The sequence below is a fragment of the Neodiprion lecontei genome, chromosome 2 (assembly GCF_021901455.1).
Source record: "Neodiprion lecontei isolate iyNeoLeco1 chromosome 2, iyNeoLeco1.1, whole genome shotgun sequence".
Lineage (NCBI taxonomy): Eukaryota > Metazoa > Arthropoda > Insecta > Hymenoptera > Diprionidae > Neodiprion > Neodiprion lecontei.
In genome coordinates this window covers 8,584,019-8,600,310 of record NC_060261.1, presented here as the reverse complement: position 1 = coordinate 8,600,310, position 16,292 = coordinate 8,584,019, and the positions used below count along the sequence as shown (strand labels likewise).

At 39.0% G+C, this 16,292-nt stretch overlaps 3 protein-coding genes across 4 annotated transcripts in view; 1 reads left to right on the top strand and 2 right to left on the bottom strand.

The window, feature by feature from the left end:
- Positions 1-4,342, bottom strand: part of LOC107221946 — a 14,873-nt gene extending 10,531 nt beyond the window's left edge. The window contains exons 1-2 of the mRNA XM_015661133.2: positions 4,106-4,342; positions 2,602-2,832 (exon numbers count right to left, since the gene is read on the bottom strand). Of these exons, the coding sequence (XP_015516619.1) occupies positions 2,602-2,832; positions 4,106-4,184 (310 nt within the window). The 5' untranslated portion in view covers positions 4,185-4,342. The remainder of the gene's footprint in view (positions 1-2,601; positions 2,833-4,105) is intronic.
- Positions 1-7,732, top strand: part of LOC107221944 (histone-binding protein N1/N2) — a 21,230-nt gene extending 13,498 nt beyond the window's left edge. Inside the window, exons 1-3 of one of the 2 annotated variants that reach the window (XM_015661131.2) lie at positions 4,363-4,564; positions 5,379-5,762; positions 5,881-7,732. In XM_015661131.2, the coding sequence (XP_015516617.1) occupies positions 4,499-4,564; positions 5,379-5,762; positions 5,881-6,990 (1,560 nt within the window). In that variant the 5' untranslated portion in view covers positions 4,363-4,498 and the 3' untranslated portion in view covers positions 6,991-7,732. Of the gene's footprint in view, positions 1-4,362; positions 4,565-5,378; positions 5,763-5,880 lie in introns of those variants that run through there. The other variant, XM_015661132.2, reaches the window with a different exon arrangement.
- LOC107221943 (intraflagellar transport protein 140 homolog) lies at positions 7,489-16,292 on the bottom strand. Its single transcript, XM_046732376.1, has 16 exons — positions 15,871-16,292; positions 15,399-15,805; positions 15,140-15,335; positions 14,804-15,037; positions 14,504-14,716; positions 14,234-14,422; positions 12,666-12,913; positions 12,219-12,537; positions 11,920-12,136; positions 10,964-11,831; positions 10,739-10,877; positions 10,124-10,615; positions 9,734-10,020; positions 9,379-9,655; positions 8,409-9,310; positions 7,489-8,338 (listed from the first exon to the last, which is right to left on the bottom strand). Exons 1-16 carry the CDS (start codon positions 16,162-16,164, stop codon positions 8,026-8,028), a joined length of 5,595 nt encoding a protein of 1,864 aa, XP_046588332.1. The 5' UTR covers positions 16,165-16,292; the 3' UTR covers positions 7,489-8,025.

Here is a 16,292-nt window from a genome sequence, read left to right as displayed (position 1 = left end):
AGTTTTGTGGTCGTTGAATATGATTCTGAAATCAAATTTTAGGAATTCAAGATGGTGGATCCAATATGGCGGACGAAAAATTCAAATTCGATCGAATCTGGAGAAAAAGCTATGTGCAGGGGTTTTTGGGGTCGCTGATTACAAGTTTGAAATCAGATTTTGAAAATTTAGTATGACAAATCGAATCACCGACCCCGAGAACCCCTGCATAGAGTTTTTTTTTTAACCGGATTCGATGAAATTTGAAATTTTTATCAGCCATCTTGAATTTTTGAAATTGATTACAGATCCGTGATCAGCGACCCCAACAACTGCAGAATACTATTATATCTTGTTATAAAAGTTGACTCAACACAATAATGTGTGATTCAAAGGGTTGATGATAAACACCAGAAAAGTAGAAGATGAGAAAATCGTGAAAAACTTGTGTTCTTCGTGCCTCAAAGCGACTAATAAAAAAAACGAAAGGGTTGATCGGTTCTTTTGGCAACGAAAACTGCAAACGTATTTATTATACCTACGAATAAACCCTGCGCTTGAGGCAGATTTATCAGGGAAATGTGAAATCGTCTGCAGACCAACGGACGGGTTGTATATTTTATACACGGTTTTTCTCACTATCCGGTTTTATCCCGACCCCGCATATTTATTCATCATACATACATCCGCGCGGTTCAACACCCTGGAGATTCGTGATTTTTCACGATATTTTCCGTTACACGGTGCGTATGAAAAATTGCCGGTAAACGAAAGAAAGAAAAAAGAAAAATTTTCTTCGGGCGAAGTTTCGATCGCATGTACACTGGATATTTTCATTTATTCATATTTCTCTCTGTATTCCTTTCTTCTTTCTTTCGTTTACCGGCAAGAGGTTTATACATATATTGTGATTCTCAAGCTTTTCCCCTGCCGCATTTGAATTTCCGACAACTTTCGTCTCTCCTTGCATCGTCGCGTCGACGTTGATTTGAACTGGCAGGCGGTTTATGAGATTCTCGTGTACATATAGTTGTTGTATGTGTGAATATATACCGGGTGTGCCATTGTAACGTACCATCTGATTTATCTCGAAAAATACTGATCTCCGATCAAATATCGAGTCGCATAAAACTTTTAGGGTTCTAAGAGGAACTTTAAAATAAAACTTTGTTCTTAGTCCAAAATTCAAAATGGCAGCGTTAAGATGGCAGACATATTTTTTTTTTTTTTTTTTATGGAGACACCAAAAAATTCATCATATTAAAGTTAACAACTTTTGTATAAATTTTTGACCGATAAAGTACGTAATTTTTAAGTTGGAACAAAATTTTTGGTGGAAACAAAAAGTTATGTTTCCATTTCGAGAAAAACGTGTCAACCATCTCAACGCCGCCATTTTGAATCTCGGACAAAAAAAAATTTCTATTAACCTCACCCTTCGAGCCTTAAAAGTTTTATTCGACTTGATATTCGATCGGAGCAGTAATTTTCGAGATAAATCTGGTGGTACATTAAAAAGGGACACCCGGTATACGTATACAAAACAACATGCATAAAGATGGCGAAATACCACGTCGAGGATTAGAGGATCAGAATTGGTATCCCGATTTTTCCTCTCGTGCATACACCTCTACACAATATAGATATGACGTGACTATTGGACAGAAATAGCGGATAAGTTGGGAACGTAGTTAATGTAGAATCTCTCCGTGGCGAAACAGCGAAACTTAAGCTCAACTTTGCTTTCCGTGAGTTTGTTCAAACCGAGAGGCAGAAATCAGAATCCCACGAGATATAACTCCCCTTGGGTAGTATTAAGTTAAGTATAAAGTGAGTGTATATCACTCTTCACTCTTGTCTCTTTAATTAAGGATGCGCAGGTGTTAAAGGTCGAAATCGTGCTAGGTCAATGAAAATTATACGAATTGTTCTCACATTTATTTTAAACACTTGCGTTAAATTTGAAAGCGATTGTCTGAACTATACCGGAGTTATTTCACTGTTAGCTTTTATCAGTCTGAAGTTGGCAACGTTAACGTAACGTAACGAAACATTCAAAAGTGAAAAAATCATAAATGCGCAATTTTAGAATGACTTTCAAAGAGTTGGCTTTTCAAAATAAGAGTATGTTTGGTATATCATGGTTTACCAAATTTCATACATTCCTAAATGTACGAAGTAGCGATTTTTCCTAAAAATGCATCGTTACAGTAACGTTACCAACTTTACGCTGATTCATTATTCTTGATTTTACATTGAACCTGACAGTTTCCCATAAAAATCAATGTAAAATCACACAAAATTGTAAGTATGTACCTAAAATAACTCCTTTATTGTTCAGACAATTGCTTCCAAATTTTTTCACAGGTGTTGAGAATAATTTGTATAATTTTCAGTGACCTGGCACGAGTACGACCCACACGCCTATACATCCTTGATTGCAAATCCCAAAGATTCTACCATACCCATTTTCCATGCAAGAAATTTGCCCCTTCACCTATGTGTGTGGTCATTAAAAATGAGTAAATGAGAGATCATCCTGTAAAATGCACTTCGAGTTGTAGCGGTAGTAGAAAGCAGAATTCGAAAATAAATTCTAGCTTAACAAGAGACTCGACTCACCCGTCAACGAAACGCAGAGCGTCCAAATTCCGCCGTTCATTGGAACCAGGAAGCCAGGCTGCTTGTGGAGGTGGTGATGTGTGTGACCCGGATGAGGTTCGAACATCGCTACTTGACCGTCCAGATACCACGTGGGGGTTGTGATGTTTGTCAGTCCCTTGATCACGTCCTTATCCCAGCTAACCTCCTCCCAGTGATCGGACATTATCGCACCGCAGAGCATGCCGGTTGCTGGAAAGCAATTCTGAAGCTACATTGTCGTTGGAGTGAATCAGACCGCGACGAACGAATGCCCAATGACGAATGAATGCGTAATTAAGAACGAATGGCATCAAAGGTATCGGGAAAAGCGAAAATACCGTTTGGAAAATCTCCAGCAATGTTATTCGCTCCAGTTACAGTAGACACGAATGAAAGGACATCCGTACCATCAGATATAAATGAATCTGAGAAAACTCGAATAACGTCAGCTGAAATATCAACAATTTGAGGCAAGGTATTACGATTAGAAAGTTCAAATTGACTAATCATTTTGGGATTCTGTTTTCCTCGCTGATCAGATTTCATTCGTTATTTAATATCAGCGTTACTGTGTTTAATTTTATAATTATTCACGCCTTTTCATCGAAATGTAATGGTCAAGAATTCGTGACGAATAATCGGGGTAAAGATATCCAAAGAATGACCGGGTAGCCGGTCATTTACCCGATGTGTCTATATCGATAGTCTTTCATCGTCAGTCTGGAAAGTTTGAGAGTTTTTGAGATCGTAAAGCAATGAACGAACGTCGTCGTGAATGTCCTTAACTTAATACAAACGTATACATGTCCTCTATTTGTCACATTCGACGGAGTTGGGTTCTGAAGTTTATCGAAGTGAAAATCTAGCATCTTGGTAAAACTTTTGCTCTCGACATCCGCCTCTCTCACAATCAGTCGACGCGATTCGCACCCGACGATGGGTAAAATATGTTTGTTGAGAGGAAAATTGATGATAGCATTATCACCGTGACAAGTTGTTAAACGTATACGATAACGAAAAGATCGCTCTTTGCTATTCGAAACGTAAGAGTGATTGATTGACTAACACGGATGGTGTATACCACTCTACGTCTTGGTATAAAGTTTACGAACAAGTAACTACTCGTAATCCGAGCGAGGAAAGAGAGTGAGTGAGTGAGTGTAGGATGTAAAGTATTTTTCATCTCCTGACAGTTGAAAATAAGAACACCGACTAAAAGCATTAAAAATTTCTGTACTATACCCCTCGACCGCGAAGTGGATGTGAATAATTTGTCGCAGTTAACGCTACCCCGTAACCCGCTACGAGGCTACGAGTTACTCGAGATGAAAAATCATCCCCCATGCTTAAAGCACCTGTATTATAAACCTCGCCTCTTAACAATTGTCGACGATTATCTTTCACGCAACATTTCGTGGGATTGAATAATGAATCGGGGAAAATAACTACTCCCTCTCCCTCATTCCCTAGCTTTGTTCTTTACCTGCCATCGTCAGGGCCAGCGTGGCCAGAAGGAAACCCAGACGGGGTGCAGGTCCTCCGGGAACACGAGACGGCTCCATCCCTGTCCGACCCCAACCGCCCACTGAACTCGTCCAGTCGTTACGAACCTCGGTTTGGAACAACCCACCGACTGACTCGCTTTGGGTTTTGGTCGAAGGTAGCGACGGCGCGTCGGCAAGCGTCGGTTGGGGGAGGGGGTGGGTTTGAAAAATCGAACTTAGACGCCGGGCGTCGCACCCCCAGGATGTAGACCTCCGGATGCTACGGACACCGCGCGTTTAATCGTTCCCTCGTCTGGTATGTTATTAGAAAAGTCGTAGACCATGAGACGATTCGATGACCCTTCGTGCTCATCCCGTGGTCCGTACCATTAATGGTCTGCCTCGATAGGCACTATCGCTTGGACCATATTACGGTTGATTCCTCTACGGGAAATCAGGTCAGTCTCCAGCATTGTCAAGTAACGTTGTCCTTTGAAGTTCGTGTTGTTATCACGTGTGTTTGTTGTGTAGTCTGATGCACGAGACTAGACGAATGGTCGACGAATTAGTTCGTTCACACGGTATTCAGGGATATGTTTGATGAGAGTCTAGTTATAAGTAATTCAAGACAGACGAAACACTCGTTACTCCAATATGCTCTGTCATTGGCTTTCAAATCCGTTTAGAGCGACAACAATATTTTCATAGACTGTAGATCACTGGTCGAAATAATCGAACCTGATAGAAAAGAGACAAAAGTTATCATGATGACTCTGATCTTGTAAATGATTGACAAAAAAATGTAAAAAGACTTGTATTTGATGAAATACATTTCTCCAGTCTTATTAAGTATTTTGTTCGCATCATTGATCTTGGTTTTTAGCTAATTATAGAACTGTAGCCTCCTGCGTGCCTGAAAGCGAAATTTCGTGAATTTGGCTTTTACGGATCGTTTTGCAACTGAGCTGACATTATGACTATGAAAATATGATGAAAATATCGTATACTTTTCCACTAATAAACTTCTCAGCATGCGTCTACAGATAATTCGGTTAGCTAATTATTTTCAAATCCTGAGACAAATGTGTCTTTTCTCTATTCCAACCCCTCATCTTATAATTATGTCCGAAACCGCGGTACATTGATCTGTTCGATAAATGTAAAGGAAATTGAAATTTGGAGCTTACAGTTTTAGCAATTAGAATTAGTTTCGTAATCAAGTTTCCAACACCAACGATTCTGAACTGTTACTTATACTTGTTTTACTTTCAGATGGCTGACGTAGCAGAAAACGCACTCTTCACTGATCCCGTAACAGCAATATCTCAGGGTAAACGTCACCTCCTAGTTCGCGATTATGGAATGGCAGTTACAGCCCTTGCCCAGGCATGCGAACTACTGGCACAGAAGTATGGAGAAACTGCCGACGAACTCGCGGAACCATACCTTCTCTATGGAAGAGCTCTTCTGGCTTTAGCCAGAGAAGAAACCGAGGTGTTAGGTGGTGCAGTTCCTGGTTCCGATGAAGTGGAAGCTGAGGACGAAGTCGATGAAGATGACAATAACGTAAACGAGGAAAAAGAAGATGATAATGAGACTGATGATGAGGAAAACGGAGTTAAGAAATCTAATGGCGCTGCTACACATGCGGAAAAGGTAAGATTTGTATCCTCTGGTTGAACTGTCGGAGGTTTGACAGTGAAACACCAATAAATACAAATTTTTTTATTGCTTGCTTTGCGAAATACTAAATTGGATTTTCATCTTGATACAGGTGACCTTGACCAACAATGAAGCAAACACGAAAACAGATACAACGCCAAAGGCTAAGGGCGATAGCTTGACAGAAGCAAAAGTAGAAACGCAAACGAAAACAACTAGCGAAGCGACCAAAAATTCTGTCGCTCCGAGTAAAGAAGAGTCTACTACCGGAGTTGATAAAGATAAAACTGCTAATAAAGATGAGACTAAAGTGCCTTCGACTTCGGAGGATTCAAAAAAAGATGTGGAACATAATGAAAAAGCTAAGGTAGCAGACAAAAAACCTGATAGCACAGAGTCGAAAGAAAAAATCGTATCCTCTGAAACTCCATCAGCTTCAACTTCCAGTGACAAAGAAGTTTCAAAGGTAACTCAAAACGGCGAAGCATCTATAAACGAAGATGAGGAAGGTGAAGATGTTTCAAAAGATGAAGATGACGATGATATTAACAACCTGCAGCTCGCGTGGGAGGTGCTGGAGTCGGGAAAATTGATTCTACTAAAACGTGGACCACCTGGCTGGAAACATTTGGCTGAAGCACACAGATTACTTGGAGAAGTAGCGATGGAAAGTGGTAATCAGCAGGGAGCATTGACCGACTTACAAGCCTGCTTAGACCTCTTAGCAAAGATTGAACCCTGTGATCCAAGGGCCATCGCCGAAACATATTACCAGCTTGGATTGGCTTACTCGTTAGCAAACGAATTTGACTCTAGTATTGAACAATTCAACGAAGCTACTTCGCTCCTGCAAGCGCATATTCAACAGCTCGAAGAAAGTAAGGATTCCCACAAGAAAGATGATCCGTTCTACACTGTCGAAGGTGAAATAAAGGAATTGAAGGAACTGCTACCTGAAATTCAAGAAAAGATCGCAGATATGAAAGACTTCAAGGAAGAAGCGTGCAAGGCCATGGTCGAAGGTATAAAGAGTAAAGTAGCCGCTGACTGTCTCAATGGCGCCGGTCCGAGTGGAGACGGTGCCAGTTCTAGCGCCGAATCAACCTCCACAAATCAAGCAAAGCCTGCCAGTGATATCTCGCACCTTGTCCGGAAGAAACGCAAGGCGGATGAATCTGATAAATTGGAAATTGAAACACCATCCAAGAAACCGACTTCTTGAAGAAATATTTTAATCTCAAATGAAATATGTTTCCCATGTCATTTTAAAATACCTGCTGACGATATTATTGCGATACATTTTACCGTTCTTATCATTTTCTACTATAATGTCAATGTGTGATTTTTAATTATGAAAGAAACAGTGAAAAAAAAGCCGGAAAAAAAAACGTTAGAAGAACAGACTTTGGTGTAACATTACCACATAATATTATGCACTCAGCCAATTTTAGTTTGGATCAAAATTTAAGTATTAAGTTTATAATATGTGCGCTTGAAATGGAACAAGTACAAGCGCTCTAAGCTTTGGTGAAATGAACTGTTGAGTCACTATCACCACTTGTGAGTCTACTAGGTTTTGCACATTTTTAGCACTTGTTAAAAGCATAACGAGATATGCCTAGTTCCAATATTTGGTTAGTATTTTAAGGGATACTGTTGATTTTTCATTTTTTCTTTCCATTGCATTCTTCTTGATTTACGATGTTCGATTTTTAATAACTTAACGAGACACATTGATTGCGTTCTTTCATTTAATTTTTTATTCTTGTTCATTAGTCAATGTGTTTTATATTTCCTATTTATTGTTCAATCACCTAAAGTATAATATTACCCGAAACTAGTTACATTTTAAGCTTATTCTGGCTGTTCATCAAGACTTTGTATATTATGTGAGGAAACAAAAAAAAAAAAAAATGAAAACAAATAAGACTGTAATTATTAAGTTAGGTCTTGGTAAATAAAAATTAAATGGTTTTCTAGAATCGCGTTTAATTTCTGTTATTCCCTTTCTCTTAAAAAATAACACCGAGCGCTAGGTGAAAACAAACACCAAATGGACGGATTGAATACGCGAACGGAATTTTGCGTAAATATAAGATCTAATGCACTAATGTTTCTATTACTACGCTCTACTGATATTTTCACGCAGTTTTCATTGGACGGATTAGTTTAATCGAATTGACAAAATTCACTTACACATTTGTTCGAGCAGTAACTTCTTTCATTTATGAAACTCCCGATAATTGAATGGAAAATATTATTCGCCTAGTAATTCTTCTATACCATCATCTTTGTCAGAACTATCCTGCCTTTGAATGTTAATCTTATATCCTAAGGCCTCCAATAAATTTACGTTGTAGTAATAACTCAAATTTATTCCGGGTACGAGCCGTTTTAACTCTTCGATTGTTCCACGCGCCTTTTCAGTCTCTCCTATGTTCGCGTAATGCTGTGTCAATGTCGCAAACAAATCACCACGTCGTACAGATTGTTCTAAATCGCTCCCCTGCGACTCTATCAGTTGGTGAGCTTGAGACACTGCTGCTTCAGTCTCACCGTGTTCAAAGAGTCTGTTGACAATATTCATTGTCAATAAAATTGCAAGTAAATGCACATCTGTAATTCAAGTCAAATACTCACTTTTTGATGTCCAAATAGCGTTTTATGGTTGCCATTCTATTATTAACCATATCATTGGCCCTTTTGTGCAAGTTTCGATCACGAGGCGTAGTGACCTTTGATAAGCATCTGCTCGCCTGATTAAGAGCATCGAATGCTTTTTCGTAATTTTGAAATTCATCTATTTCAACCTGGGCACATGCGACATAAAAATTTGCCAGTAAATCCATCGCTTTACCTTTCGAGTAGAAATTTATTATGTTCTTTAAAACTTCTGGTTGATTTTGCCAATCTAATGACTGTAGATAGTTTCCAGCCATAATATAAATCTCTCGCTGTCGCGAGACTTGGGCAAAGAAACAAATTTTCTCTGTATCACCTGACTTCAGAAGAGCTTTCATAGCTCTGAGTTTATTTCCAGCTTGAGTGAACTTTTTAGTAGCCAGATGATAATTCCCTTGGGAGAATGCAATTTCTCCTATTTTCTCTAACGTCGAAGTTCGGATCTGTTCTCTTTCCATGTTATTATCAATTTTCTCTAATGTCAATTTCTCTGCCAAATCCTCGGTGAGTACAATATTGTGAGCTTGTATTAATTCTAATGCTTCCATGTAATATTTACCAGTTGCAAGTAAATCAACAGCTTTGTCTATCTGTTCATTCTGTACAAAATAGTCTGCGCATTTCCTAATCAACGCCGGATCTGAGTCTGCATTTATATCCATAGTTATCAACTGTAAAGCATTATACTGCTGCGTTTTGAATGCCAGATCTAAGGCCTTGTGAAGCATCCCAGCTTTATGATATAACAGAACAGCTTTATCGGGCTGCTCAGCTTCTTCGAAATATTTTGCTACGTCAATTTGCGCGTGACGCGGCGCCAGCATAGCCAAAGGCCACAACTCCTCAGTCATGTCGTTTTCCTGTTACAAATAGATCATTTGGAGTTGAGGTCAAGAAAATTAGATTAATCAACAAAATTTTGACTTACCTTGCAAATACGAATTGCATTGGTATACGCCTTAGCTGCACTATAAAAATGTACAGCTCGTGCTATGTTATTTCTTGACTCGTGATGTGCAGCAAGATGGTAGGCCGAAGCTGCATGATTAGTCCTAGTAACAAGCTCGGATACTTCTTCGTCACGCCCAAGATAACACAATAAACGAGTCATGGCTAAGGTGTCGTTTGCACTTTCGTAAAGACGCAATGCTGCCTCCATATCACCAGTTGATTCAATATACTGTGCATGCCAGATATGTATTTCCCTGAATTATGCAAGAGTAGGTTTATGAGTCGCAGTAAATACAATGTGCCAGTTGTTTCTAAATTCGACAAATACTCACTGGTCGTCTGAGTTAGACAAGTATGCCTGTAATTCTCTCGGCCTAGACAGAAGCATCCGCGGTACTTCAAATCTGTGACAATCTGCCTTTGTGTACATCTCTATTGCCTCTGATATCTTGCCTTCCTGTTCAAGAGCCTTTGCGTAATTGTAATAGCTTGTTTTCTCACGGATTTTGTTTTCCTTTATTGCCAGATCTATAGACTCCTCATACTTGTTACGTGCTTCTAACATAGAACACAAAAGATCCAATCTATTCGCATCTCGAAAAAGACGCTCTGCGTCTTCCTGAAAAATATATATGTTTATTTTTCTGAACTTAAGATCAATATATATTTTGTGGATGTATTTGTTCTGACCAATATTATGCATGAAAATTGTTCATTCTCACATATAAACCAAGCTGAACTGCCAATATGCCACATTTTGCGTCCAAGTTTAAATCGTCGTCTTGCATCGCTTCTCTCAAGGCTCTAGCTCCTCGGGCATGCTTCATATGGCCTAGGCAGAGTGAAGCCATATTCAGCTGTTTGGTTTTGACACACATTCTTGCCAGACTTTTCCAAATGGCTTCATTTTGAATTGTTTTGATCGCTTTGAAGGCTTCGTCCATGTTGGCTATACTTATATAGAAACTAAAATCTAGGATTGCTTTTTTTGTCACCGTATCACATACGCCAAGTTCTTCAAAATCGCGCATTACTATATAACGTACTTTACTCTCATTGTCAAATGTTACTTCTGAATTCAAAATCATTATATGCGGAGTGCGAACTCCCAACAATCTGCAGTTTTCATCTTTTATTGAACGTACATCTTGTACTACAATCCCATGATCTGATGTTGCAAACATTGTTATCAACACAACACTTGTTAATGGTTCCTGGAATCGATATAAATTGCGTTAACTTTACGTAAAATACAAATAACAAACTCGTAATTGTACTAAATAGGAAATTTTAGGATGACACAAATGTTTAACGAATCTTGAATACAGTAGTCGTACCTGAGCAGGGGTGGGTATTATTTGTGATGGAGGTCTTGAGTTCGCAGAATCCAACTTTTGTGCACGGCAAACTAAAAGTCTTGGATCATCATCGTCCCAACAATGAGAAGTCACTAATCGACCTTTGCACTGGATTGCTCTAAGAATAATTACAATAAAATAAGGTAGAAGCTTGAAAAAAAAGCGACTCAGCTCTCTTTGCTATAGTCAGGTGCGACAACTTACGTAGGAGATTCTTCATGCCCATCTTCGGGATCAGCAAAATTATATTCATAGATCTGATCGCTTTCGATATCCCAAACATAAAAAATCGAACTAGGCATTAAATTAGCCATTGCAACAGTGATTGAAACGCATCTGCAGTCAGAGTTGCACCTAGCTTCAATGATTTCGGCAAAATCATCAATCGCTTCAAAAACAGCTTTAGCCCTTGTGTACAATTTGGCTTCTCTCTTGCTCACGTCCCAAATTTTAAGAATCCCATTCAGTGAAGCAACTGTCAGATATCGGCTAGTTAGCTCCATTGTAATTGGTTCACCCTCTTCAGGGGATGTAGGCAGCGTTTGAGTTAGACTGCCTTCTATAGATCTCAGTTGAATGACGAGCGGCGTCAGCACAATTAGAGTACTTTCATAAATCAGTATTTTCTCCGTGTCGCAATTGAAGGATCCGACGAATGTAGTGGATATGGAATTTTCCCTGCTCAATTTATAAACGGCAATTTGTCTCCCAGAAGAAACGGCAACATAATCTTTATTCACCGCTACAACCTGTACCTGCAGGTCAGTTTTCAGAACACAATTTTGACCATGCGTTTCCAGCAGGATTTGCTTGGGTGCCAACTGGCTGGCGCATATATTATCATTGTAAGCAGCGCACATTGGCTGCTGTCGCAAAATGAAAACGTTCGTTATACAATTGACAACCAGAAGAGGATTTCTAAGTATTGTGGCACCCCACGCGAGCTGTTTTACTGTGCCATGAATTGTACAGGATTCTGGAATTGCTGGCCAGCCGTTATCCTCTGCATCTGAAGCATTTTTATGTTTCCAGAGATAAATTGTTCCCAAATTTGTACCAGCTGCTAGGGTTTCTGGAACAAGAATTGAGAATATAGGTCCAAGGAGACAAAGAATTACAAAAAAAATTTGTTATATTTATTAGTTCATTGAATTCAATACCATTATTTTTGCAGTACGATAGACTCGTGCAGATCTCTTGAGGCGTTGCAATGTTTCCATTACTGGTGTCTGGTGGTGATAAGACATAAGTATCTCCGGTATGGAGATCCCAGCATCTGATAGCTAGTTCCCCTGTTAATACAGCCAGAGTATTTGTACCTGCCCAACAAAGAGCAGGACCGGATCGAGACATGTCGGTCTTGCCACTTAGTTTCACCTGAAAGTTGTCAGTTTTTGAAAAATTTTACATCATTTGATAGCGAATAAATTTTGCTACGAGATGAAGAACGATTCCTTACTTTGGTGAGCTCGGTGAGGCGACCAGTGATAGGATCTGCTTGAAAATGCCCAATATTCAGCCCTTCCGTCATCATGACTACAGAGTCTCGCGATTGATGGTGTAGCAAACAATGCAAAGTAGCACCATCCGTGTTCAGTACTTCAATACATTGCCCTTGACTATCAACAAAATATACCACCCCATTCATAGTTCCGATGTAAAAAGCGTGATTATCTCTTTGCGTTGTAACTGCAATGGGAGCTGCCGTTCTTGGTCGCCAAGAACTAAAAAGATCTAACGCCCTTTCGTCACCAGCTACTGCTGCCTTCGCCAGGCCACTATAATATTATAATACCACAGTTATATTCGAGGTAAAGAGTACAGTCACTGCTTTCTTGAGATTACAAGAAACACTAGAAACAAAGTAAATATCTTCAACTTTATGGGAAATAATTGCGTTACATACTTAATATCAATAACTGGCTTCGATGGAACGACTTTGAACGCTATGTGAGTGAAAGAATCTTTTAATTCATGGTGAAACACCATTAGAAGCTGTCCTCTTGGGTCTATTTTCCATCCTATCAAAGAGCCAGCTGTATCAGCGGACACAAGTCGTCCACCATGCTGGCTCCACTCCAATATTGTAATAGGATCTCGATGTGGCGTGACGATAATGTTAAATTCATTCGCCCCAGAATCACCTGGCCAAACCTGAATAACAAGATGAGGGTTTATAATTATTTAAAGCATATTATACTACGGACTGCAATAATAATATTGGCTGGTTTATACCAACCCGAAGTTCCCCACTTTCCCATCCAGCAGCTAGCCAACGTCTATCATGATGCCACCCAATGGCGGTGACTTGGGCGACAGAGTGCGCGGGTGATTCTACATCCTGCAGAGGCTCGCCCAAGTCATCGTAAATTGTAACAAACCCTCCTTTGTCTTGCGAATAAGCAGCGACAGCTAACAGCGGATAGTTCGGATGCCATGCAGCGTATGTACTAATAGAAGCAGTCTCAGGATTTTGTACTCGAGTATCAAAATACAGCGACATTATGAAATGCTCTCCAATTTAATCGTGGCGTTTGAATTACCCAAATCGGCTCAAGGCAAACGAGGGTCTGAAATTATTTCAGTATCAGATGTAACACTAAATGTAAGCATTTTCGTGAAACTACGATAGGTTAGATCACAACCGGCGCCTAATATCGACTGATTCGGTCTAGAAGCTCTGATATCAATGACAAAATTTACGGTTTTTCAAACGTTCTAAGCTCGCTTTGGTTGTTTCTCGATAACGAATTCATAGCAAAATCAATTGTGTATCGATCGTTTGACATTTCGTGTAAACAAACACTTGACGTAGAAATAGTTAGTCAAGTTTTGTTACAATTGAGCACGTATACGGGATTAAAATTCGTTAATTATTCAACAGATCGACAGATTTATTTAGCAGTTTTTTTTTTCTTAAACCAAGAGTTCCCTCGGTTCTTTTTTACTTGATTTTTCTAGAATTCTACTAGTTTCCTATTTGATCGAAAACGCGCATGGCGGATTTTCACTGCAAGGAAGAAAATTTGGGTCATTTGGGTCACCTAACTGTCAACAAGCGATTCATTTAGAATGCATCATACATTTCCCAAAATAAAGAACATTCAACTTATTTAGTTATATGTATTTTAACAAAAATTGCAAATAGTAAATTCTTATTTATGTATGTTGAAGTTTAATTTTTTCCAACCTTTTGAAATATCTTTATATTCATTTACTCGGTGTCGAATTTCAATTTCAGTTAAAATATAGCATTTCGTTTATTATAAAATGTTGATAAGAATTTCACGATACAAACAAATTTACCTTCAAAAATGAATTACAATATCAACCGACGACATTTAAAGTACTTAGGTAAAACACGCGGGCTCTGATTCTAGCACCCTCATTTTCTGAAAGGAATCATAAATTTTCGTAAGCAAACAGGAGAATATATTATTTTATACAAGCGTGAAAATCACTATTACATTTTACCTTGAGATAATTTTGCCTTTGGTTGCCAGCACTCGCATCTGCGGCAGCCAACAGTGATCTGTAACGTTCTTCCAAGCTTTCAACTAGACTGTCTAGCTCGCACTGTTTTTCCGAACTCAGTGACATCGATAATTCACTACGCTGACCCTGGAGTTGTAGCTGCAAGGCTTTAACTTCGTTTTCTTTATCCTGATATGCAAATAATTGTGTAGGCAACTTGTAAAAAATATCTCAAAAGAGGGTAAAATGTATTTCGGAAATAATATGCACCTTTAAAATATGATAAATGCGCTTCTCATATTCATGGCTCATTCGTTCTTTAGTTTTTTCCAATTTTAAAATGCCTTTTTTTAAACTGGCCACTTTATTGATAAGGTTTTGATTCTGCTTTTGATTCGCCGCTTCCATATTTGCCCTCATTTTATTAAATTCGCGCTGGATTGTTGAGCACTGCTCAGTAACAATAGCTTTCAATTTAGCTTCCTGTGAAAAAATACGGTCATTGTGCGGCGTTATTGAAACATAAGAAACGTATGATTCAGATAAAAAATTCATGAACTGCGAACATACTTCATCTTTTTTTGCCTCCAAGTTCTTCTGTAGCCCATCAATCTCCGTTTTCAGTTTTTCAATTTCAGCATTTTTATTTAACTCAATCAATGCCAATTCTTCCTCTTTCCGACTGATCACTGTATCTTTCTTTTGCAGTTCCTCATCCTTCTGTTTGATTAAGTGTTCGTGCTGCTGTCGTGCAGCTTCCAATTTTTCAGAGCAACTACTTTCTACTGCACACAGTTCTTCATCCTTTGATTCAAACATCATGTATACATTGTAGATTTTGAAATAGAACTAGAAATTCTGTTAGCTTGTCACTACTTGCCAACAAAGAGTAATACGCAGTCGTACCTTTGCCCTAGTAATTTTTTCCAAATTGGCAGTCAGCTCAACAATATTATTTTCCAAGGTACTATTCTTACATTGGAATTCTTGCAGTTGCATATTCAACTCTGTAATTTTTTCATCCATACTTTGCTTACATTGCAGGAGGGCTTCCTCATTGCTTGCCTCAAGAGAATCCTTCATTTTTTTTACTTCCATTAGTCTAGAGATGAGAAAATTGATGATTCATATTAGACATAGCTTATTACCGGATTTTGTTACCCACTTGGCTTTCAACGTTCCAATTTCTGCCGATAATTGTTTGATAGTAGCGTGAAGGTGAGGCACTTCCTTTGCAGTAGAATTTTGTTGCAAACGATTTAGTTCTTGATTTAAACGTTCATTTTGTATCTGCAGTTCTTTCACAATAGTGGTCAAGGTCTCTATCCTTTGTTCGTAAATTGCGATTTGATTTTTGTCCGCTTTACTTCCCTCGTAGCATCGAGATGCACTGATATTCTTTGTGATGTGACCGCAACGACCAGTACTGGTCGAATCAGTGTCACGTTTTTGGTTTGGTATTTTACTCCTGGTGAACTGGCATTGAATGCTCTTTGCATAATTCTTTGGCCATCCGCAATATGGGATTGTGCTCGCATCTGATAACTCGCTCCACGAGGAACTTCCGTGTACCTAAATTTCGTTCAAATATTCTTTGTCACACTCTGTTTTAAACCACTTCACTTCAGATACTGTACCATTGGAGTATACGATCTCCTTAACACTGGCAGAGGTCCATTTGGCGGCGGTTGGCTAAACATCCCACCTACATGTCCAGATTCCACTTGACAGCATAGTTCCATCAGATACTCATTCCTGAGTGCACGTTGCGTGGAGGCATAGCTCAGTTTATCCAACCAAAGCCGGCAGAGCTGCACATCTTCAGGCGCTGTGAGGGCTAAAATGTAAGGTCTAACTCGAGCCAAAGAATCCTTGAACTGCTCATCCAGCTTGAGTGCCTCCTGTTCATCGCGTTCCCTTGGTCTGGACATTTCTAATACCTAATACTCCATAAAACATATAAATGTACTCCAAATGATAGGCACTTTTAATTACATTATTTTATCAAATGCTTGAATTAAGCTTAAACTTTCTGAATTCATTTAATTTCTCCAATTTA

What these genes read in the sequence shown, in the direction of transcription:
- LOC107221943 (XM_046732376.1), bottom strand. Translation starts at nt 16,164, where the DNA reads ATGTCCAGACCAAGGGAACGCGATGAACAGGAGGCACTCAAGCTGGAT. An exon ending in AAGCCAGTTATTGATATTAA is followed by an intron (nt 12,538 to 12,665) that starts GTATGTAACGCA and finishes ATAATATTATAG; the next exon opens with TGGCCTGGCGAAGGCAGCAG. An exon ending in ATGCAATTCGTATTTGCAAG is followed by an intron (nt 9,311 to 9,378) that starts GTAAGTCAAAAT and finishes TATTTGTAACAG; the next exon opens with GAAAACGACATGACTGAGGA.